General features: G+C 43.3%; 1 protein-coding gene across 2 annotated transcripts; it reads right to left on the reverse strand.

The window, feature by feature from the left end:
* Positions 1-1,345: 1,345 nt before the first annotated feature.
* On the reverse strand, positions 1,346-8,288 carry LOC111848669 (NDC80 kinetochore complex component). 2 transcript variants are annotated; one of them, XM_072712444.1, is made up of 17 exons: positions 8,197-8,288; positions 6,452-6,548; positions 6,282-6,365; positions 5,845-5,971; positions 5,577-5,749; positions 5,372-5,474; positions 5,174-5,263; positions 4,998-5,091; positions 4,303-4,403; positions 4,033-4,177; positions 3,745-3,950; positions 3,131-3,286; positions 2,936-3,025; positions 2,764-2,856; positions 2,002-2,132; positions 1,741-1,843; positions 1,346-1,592 (listed from the first exon to the last, which is right to left on the reverse strand). In XM_072712444.1, exons 1-17 carry the CDS (start codon positions 8,237-8,239, stop codon positions 1,464-1,466), a joined length of 1,965 nt encoding a protein of 654 aa, XP_072568545.1. In that variant the 5' UTR covers positions 8,240-8,288; the 3' UTR covers positions 1,346-1,463. The 2 variants fall into 2 exon arrangements, with proteins under 2 accessions (XP_072568545.1, XP_072568546.1); XM_072712445.1 differs by lacking the exon at positions 8,197-8,288 and adding an exon at positions 7,803-7,900.

The raw sequence follows: 8,288 nt of genomic DNA on the forward strand, positions 1-8,288 counted from the left end.
ACTCCTTAAAGGCCGGGCCGTGAAAATAGTTTCTGATATTAAACCGGTCCGTGACGAAATGAAGGTTGGGGACCACTGATTTAGATCATTTCCATGGTCCACCCCCACTTCAGCTTCAACTTCTGGACAGATGTTTTCGCATTGTCATCAAGCACCCTCTGATTCCTAGAATTCCTAGTGGATTCTGTGATGGTGAGGTGGCTGGGCTCTGCTGCTGCAAAGCAGCCCCAAACCATGACATTTCCACCTCCATGCTTCACAGTTGGTATGAGGTTCTTTTGCTCATAAGCTGTCTTTGGTTTACACCAAACTCTCTGTCCTCAGTTACTGCGCCCAAATAATTCATTTTCAGATTCATCTGTCCAAAGCATGTTGTTCCAAAAATCCCAGTCTTTGTCTAGGTGGGTCTCTGGCAAACTTCAGTGTTGCCCAGATGTGTTTTTGACAGCAGGGGTTTCCTCCTTGCACAGCTCCCATGTAAACCAAACTTGTGCTGTCTCTTTCTGATGGTAGATGCATGTACCTTGACATCAACTGTGACAAGTGCTTCCTGTATGACCCGTGATAAGATTTTAGAATTTTTGGAGACTTCTTTCAGCATCTGACGGTCTGCTCTTGGGCTGTACTTGCTAGGACAGCCTGCCCTGGTCATGCTGGCAGTTGTTTTAAAAGTAAATTATTTTCCAGACAGTGGAATGGCTGATTCCAAACTCTCTTGAGATCTTTTAATATCCTTCCCAGACTCATATGCATCTACAAGCTTCTTTCTGAAGGCCTCAGAGAGCTCTTTGAATCTCACCATGGTGATACCACTCACTTCAACAATCAAGAGCAAACCAAACTATATGTCTGCGGGTTAAATTCAACAGGCTCCACCAAAAAGCTCTTTAACGATGTTCTAATCATTTTCCCCTGATGTGATGCCACCTGATTAAAATTCTAGGTATTTTAAATAGTGATGAATGTGAGGGTGTCCTAACTTTTTCCTCAGTGGAAATTAGAATCTTAATTTCTTTTTGTAAATAAGTGAATTTGTTTCTTGTTTTTGCATAGATGATGCAATTACGTCACCTTTACCTACAGATATAATTTGAAAAAGATTTAATACTGATATGTTGATATTTCTTAAAAATTAACTAAATATTTCATGGGGTGTCCTAATTTATTCAGATGACTGTATTGTAGGCATCCTCTATTGTGGCAGTCAGAAGCATCAGCTCTATCAGTACATAAGACAGTTATGGATAAAGATCTCTCAGCAATCATAAGAGTAGCACATGTACAGCAAAGTGCCTTAAGGACACCGTTGGGGTTCTCTTTATCTACGTCAAATATAGATACACAATTGTAGCAAATTATATTTATTGACCTGCAAAATTTTGGGAGAAAAAAAAAGGTAGAAAAAGATAACCCACTAGTAAACTACCACCCATCCTCACCCACAAATGGTTAAAGGAATGACATCACAAATCCTCGGCCTTGGCGATATAGCTCTCCACCATGTCTCTCAGCTCTTTGAGCTCCGCCTCCTCCTCCTGTAGGCTCTTCTTATATACTCTGTCCATCCTTTTATTCTGGTCATCCAAGAATTTCTGAAAGGAGAGAAAAGCATGCGAGTACAACAACAGGTTTAGTGAGCATCCCTGAGTAAACACTCATGAAGAAACGTTCACAATGGAATCGTACAGGAACCCAATAGATCCATGCGGTTTCAGCACAACGCTGAATTTAGTGACTCACCTCCACACGTGACAGGTGGTCTGCGGCCATGGTGAACATGCTGTAGAGATTGTTCACCACAGTACGGCGCTGCTCATTGGTTTCTTGCACCACCAGGTGATACCTGGGAAGAGGAGGGAGCACGAATCACTAATCACAAATAACGAGCTTAAACCCGTATGGCATCACCACTCATTCACAAGCAATCACTTAAAGGCCAGCTGCCTGACATCTCTGATGTGCTATGATTATGTGCACCACTGGGGAATGGGTTAGACTCACTGTTGCTGGGCTGCTTTAAGCTGCTCCAGAGCCTGGTCATAGCCATCGTTCAGCTTTCTCTCCAGCACCTTCTTGTGGTTGTCCATTGATTCCACCTCCGAGGCCCATTTCTCCTCCTCACGGGCCGTTTCCTATAAAGAATAAAAGGAGGAGCTCGAAATAGCAAGGGCAAGGTGGGCAACTTTAAAATTCCTTACTTTTCCAGGCCATATGGGGTCGGTACTAGCAGTTTGACAAGTCAGTGCCCTCCCACAGGATGCTGCCCTGGGCAATTGCCCACCTTGCCCTTGCCAGGATCTGCCCCTGGCTGCAACTAGATGGCACTGTAGCACTCTTAACCAAGCAGGTGAAAAACTCCACATTGGAATGCATTGTAAGGCAAGGTAGCCTATTGTCAGTATTTCTTACTAGCCCACAGACACACCCCCACTGTGTCATTTGGGATGCTGCTCTTCAATGTACGATTTATGCACATTCTGGCGTTGACAATTAGCACACATGGCCAATTTCATCAGAAACAGCAATAAGAACATCCAGACAGTTTTAGTAGAAAACATACTGCAAATTGATCCAGTGGTCTGGAAAAACCACCATCTCCATACTCTTCCATACTTATCCTGACTTGAGTAATACCAACATGAAATTCCATACTTCTCCAAAACTTTCCATACTGTGTAGGACCCCTGAGCACAAACACACCTCCAGGCAGAGGTGACCTGCGAGAGTCTGAAGTCTTGCACTACAGACATACTGGGGACTTGCCTGCATTTCCAGCTCGAGCTGCTCATCCAGTTTGCGAATTTGTTCCTTCAGGTCTTTAATTTCATTGGTTTTGTCTTCCACATTGGACCTAATCTTCAAGAAAAAGAGGATGAACTTTTATTTAAGATCTGCTTTAACGTCCAACTGTAATGAAACACAAATATCTTCATACCTGTTCCACTGCTTCCTGGAGGCTTAATTTTTTATTTTTGAGCAATCCAGTCTCCTCCTCAACCTCAGAAATCATTTTCTTAAGAGGATTCTGCATAAGTGGGAGGGAAAAAAAAACATTAAAACAATGCCTAGTAGGTCTCAATATTGATTTAATATCCACACAAAAAGGCAATGTTACAGTTTGCTGCCGTACTTGAATTTGCACTTTGTATTGGGCCACAGCTGAAAGGCCGCAGTCAGCTGCAGTGACTTTGATCTCAAAATCTCTCCCGCAGGCATTCTCTGCAGATGCAGGAATCAGCTTCAGCTTGCGAGCGAAGCTGTGGTACTCTACCAGTTCAGCTTCAGCCTACAGGAGGGCAAAGAAGAAAGAACACACACATTTATCCAGTACATGCTCTTTCCAAACAAACCTGGTTGAATACTTGCATAAATTCAAATGTGGCAATACATACACAGCCAATTATCATTAAAATTTAGCATTGCCAATCCATCCTCGAATTCTTTTGTTCAGTCAAGGATCACGGGGGGTTGGGGAGGGTCTAGAGTCTATTCCAGACACCATAGAATGCAAGATAGAACACTCTACATGGAATAACAGCCCATTGTGAGGTACATGAAACCAAAACAAGCGGAGGAGACCCACTCAGAACATGCAAACTCCACACAGACATACACAAAAGGGGAGCGATTCAAACTGCCTAAACCTCAAACTAATAAAGGGGAGGGCAGTGTGTGTAAATGGATTAGTCCTGTAATGCCAGTACAATCTAAAGCAGAGAGGGATTGTCCAGTTGCAGGCCCTACCTCTTCCTTGACCTTTGCGAAGGCGATCTCCTCATTCCACATGTGCTGCTCAGCCTCCTCCAAGTTTGCGCTCAGGCTGGTAATGGTCTGCTGGAGCTCGTTTCTCTCTCTGTTGATCCTTTCGACGTCAGCCGGGGAAAACTTCTGGTTCACCAATATGTGCTGCAGCCTGGCCTGCTCCTGTTTCAAGCTTTCCACCTGCAGCTCTGGAGAGCGAGAGGTCATCAGCATTCCCAGGATGTCCAAGTGAGGAGCTCAGATGAGAAGGGTAGGACGAGACCCGCTAACCTGTAGCTTCTAGCTCCTCAGATATCCCAGCCGCCTTGTTCCCGAGGGCCACTTTGAAGGACTCCATCTCGCTGTTATAGTTTTGAAGCTTCTGCAGGTCCGTCTGCAGTCTCAGTTTCTCCGTTCGCTTAACCATCAGTCGGTCCTGTTACAGGCGTTTAATGCACATTAGCACCTCACTGATGTCATATGGAATAATGGAGGAGAAAAGGTGTGTCACAGGTCCATGCATGGGGTCGAACCACGATCCACACGTGCAAGCATACGAACCGTCTGACTTTCTTTCTCCAGTCTCTCTACCTCTTCACTAATGATTCTGTACTTTTCAGCCAATGTCTCCAGTTGGGCCTCGTCAACTTTGTAAAGTTTCTCTTAAAAAATAAAACCAGTGAATTGAAATCGTAATACCATGATGCATATTCTGCTTGAAAACATTCATCAGGTTCAGCTGTACCATTAAGCTAAGGCCATATAAATCAGCATACAAGACAGGCAGCCCAGGGTAGAATTAATTTGTTCAATGCTTATCCTTGCTGCATACATTTCAAATGCAGTAAAATCCCGTTATAGCGGACTCGCATATAACGGAATTTCGCTTATAACAGAGAAACTATTTGGTCCCCAGGGCCGCTTTTAGCTGTAGTTCTGTTCAGCTATAACGGACATGCAGGCTCCGCCTACAAGGCGCGTGGCGTGCCGGTGATATCCAGCGCAGATACGTACGTAGTCGGGATTATTAATAGTCACGCATCTGGTTAGGTAAAGTTGGATTACTACATGTACAATATACATCAGTAAATGGTGTCCAGTAGTTGTGTTCTGGGCATACAGCAACTCTGGATATAACGGACTGTTTTGCTAGGTCCCTTGAAGTCCGTTATAACTGGATTTTACTGTAATGGATGAGAAGATCAGCCCACATTAAAAAATGCTACCATTCACTAGTGTCATGCGGAGTCACTCACTCAGCTTGGCGATGTATGCCTGGTCGGCTTCCTCAAATGTGTCTGCTCCATTCATGAAAGACTTGTAGGTCTCTGCTGAGTACTCGAGAAACAGCTGGAGGAAAAAGTGCAGCTGCGTCAGAGGGCGACTTGAGACCAGGGATGGCAAACGCAAATACCTCATGGAGTCTCAGTACCTTATTAAACTCAGCTCCATTCTCTATATCTGAGCAGTCCTCTGAGAAATTAGAGAAAAGAAGGTCTTGTTCCCGCATACGGAAGTACATCTGCAAATAAAGGACTCCGGATGAGGGCAGTGATCGGATATAGAATGCTTTGACTTGGTTTTGACAATGGTCATGCTTTTAGGAAGCACTTGCCCAGCTGCTCCTCACCTTTACCATATCGATGAGCCAGACTAATGCCCCAAGGAACTGCGGCCACGTGTGAGGAGCCCCGACAGAGTACATGGAGCTCTTCGACAGGGGAAAAGTATACCTGTGGCAAGACAACCAGACAGGTAAGCACAACCTAGGAGATACAGTGAGCTCAATCCAACAAGCATGCAATTGTAATGTACACCCATGTGAACTATTTTACCCCCAATCTCTGAAAATTCTAGGAACCTCCTCCTCGATTTTGGACGTTGGCATCTGAAAAGTGGGATCAATTAGGCAACAGATGAACTCAAAGATCTTCAAGAACTCTTTGGTGGAGGGGGACTGGAGGGACTTGACTGTTATTGTTCCGGGGAATCCCCTCTCGGACAGGAACTTAGGAAGAGAAAAACAGAGGGGATAGGAAGAGTAGATTGCAAAGTTATTTCCGTTAGTTCTGTTAATTCTTTAGACTGCAGTGAAGCCTTTACCTCATAGAGGTCTTTGATACACTGCTGGATGTAGGACTTGTCATGGAGAGGTCGAGGATCCTTCATCTTTTCCACACCCCCAAAAGCTCCAAAAGTGCTGTTACGGGACATGCCTGCCCCACTAGCTCTAAAAAGCAAAGGGCTCACAATGAAGTACCAAGGCTCAGACTGCGAGATCCACATATAGAAACACTGGCAGCATGCAAAGCAACCTGAAATGAGGTTTTGCATACCAAGTCTTCAAAAAGCAGGTTCCTCTATGGATACCAAGTGGAATGTTCTAAAAACTACCAGGCTTAGCTTTTTGATGCAATGTTGCACCCAATTAAGTTACATCTCCAGTCAATGCATCTAAATATGTTGGGATTATAGAGTAACACTGGAACACCAGCACCTTGAATCAGAAAAACTTCTATTAGAAATTTGTCCAGTCTTACCTTTTCCCGAAAAAACTGGTTCTCCTGTCAGATGTCCCAGACTGTGGTTTCGGGATGTTCAGCTTTCCGAAAGCAGAGTCTTTGCTGCGTCAAAAACATAAGTGGGCTCAAGACCTGAACACACACACACAGCAAAAGCAAATGGGATATGGGCAGGTGCCAGTAGTCACCTTTGTGGCGTGGCATTGACCACACTCATCCTGCTGTCAGCCACTCTGTGGGGCAACCCCGACTGTTGGCTACTGGACGCCTGGTTCATCGTTCGTTCTATTAATGAAGAGAAGGGCTCCTGGTGCTAGCACGATTTTAAATACACTTTTTTTTTCTTTTCAGAGGCACTTAAGCTACAGTCGATTCAGATAAGGTGAAGCTATTAGGTATAATATATGGTACAGACATAGAAAGGGGCACTTATAAAACAGGACCAGTATTACGGGAAATTCTGTCCTGCCCCCCCATGTTCCCCCTTTTGCGCGCCGATTTGAAGTGATTACATCACTCACTACTTTCTAGTTAGACGGTTAATGTCATTTCAATGTCTTGACATCCAACATGCTGCATGTCTGTTTTAGCAGGGGAAACCAAATATCCTGGATATCAGGAAATAATGTTTCCCCCTCCTATTTGGGCAAAGTAGTATATGGGATAGCTGAAAATCATTCAGATACATAATTTCATGCATGTAAGCTAATTTATTAGTACTGAGGTCCACAGTTGTTGCGTGTCTGTTTTAGCAGGGGGAACCTATATTTTAGGGTTAAAGTAATAATGCTCCCCTTCACATCTATGCAAAAACATTACTAACGGCTGAAAAAGTGAATCACCTACGCACTTACGTACAAATAGACTTGTAATATCAAATTGGTGTCCTGTAATTTCTGTACCATAGGAAACCATCCACCACGACATTTAACAGACTTGATTATGTCTGAATACTTGCAAACACAACGCTGTCAACAGTAGTTGATAAATGTAAGAAGTTGCTACAATTAAGTTAATTAAAATAAACAATATCTCATCGATTGTCTCATATATATAGGTTTTCTACAAGCAGTGCTAGTTTTCTGCATTTTCCCAGCAAATACCCACGATTTAAATTATTTTAATTATCGTTAAAAACAGACATAGAAATGACTTGCGAAGTTTTCACATATAATATAGTTGTTGGTCTCAACACTTTCGCGGGAAGACATTAAAACGACAGAGAAACCGTTTATGTAGCGGGCGACAGGGGAAACACGGGGAGGGGGGGAGGGAGATAAACAATACCAGCTTTAGAGTAAATGATACAAACTGGGCTTCTCTTGTAGCAAAACACACCACACACACATATACCCGCAATAACAGACTACTTGAGAAATTAATAATGAAAAAGAGAAAAAAAAAAGCGGAGATATTAGTACGTGGCGCGCGCTAAGAGTCATCTAAGCAAGCGAACTGAATATTCTCTATATACTACAATCTTTATTAAATGAATATATAAGACAGAAAGAGCAACATTTTTGTTACATTGCCGCTTACAGTAACTCGGCAACTTTATCCTATTTCTCAATTTAAATATTCCGCCAACCAGTGAACAACGGATAGTACGTTGGTGACGTTAACAAAGCTTCTACTTCGGTTGTTTATGCTGGCTAACAAAGCCGCAGATTGTGCCATAAAACTACTGTAGCGCCACCTAGAGGAGTGGAGTACTTATAGGCTTTAGCCTCATCATCGTCGACATCTCTTTGTTTCAAGTTGGTAGAAAACTTTTAACCAGGTTGTACCTGCGTAATGCGCCCGGCTATGCAAGAGTATGACATTATCTCTACTAAAACACCATTGAACGCCAGTCTCTATTAAAAACCGAAGTTAGACATGAAATGTAAATTGATGCTTATTGTGCGTAATCGATCATATATGTCATACATACTGTATATGATATAGCAGATTACAGTGCAGAATATCCAGTGCATGAAGTGAGCCAGTACTCAGCAGTATGTATTACCAGCACCTCTTAATATG

The sequence above is a fragment of the Paramormyrops kingsleyae genome, chromosome 5 (assembly GCF_048594095.1).
Source record: "Paramormyrops kingsleyae isolate MSU_618 chromosome 5, PKINGS_0.4, whole genome shotgun sequence".
NCBI lineage: Eukaryota > Metazoa > Chordata > Actinopteri > Osteoglossiformes > Mormyridae > Paramormyrops > Paramormyrops kingsleyae.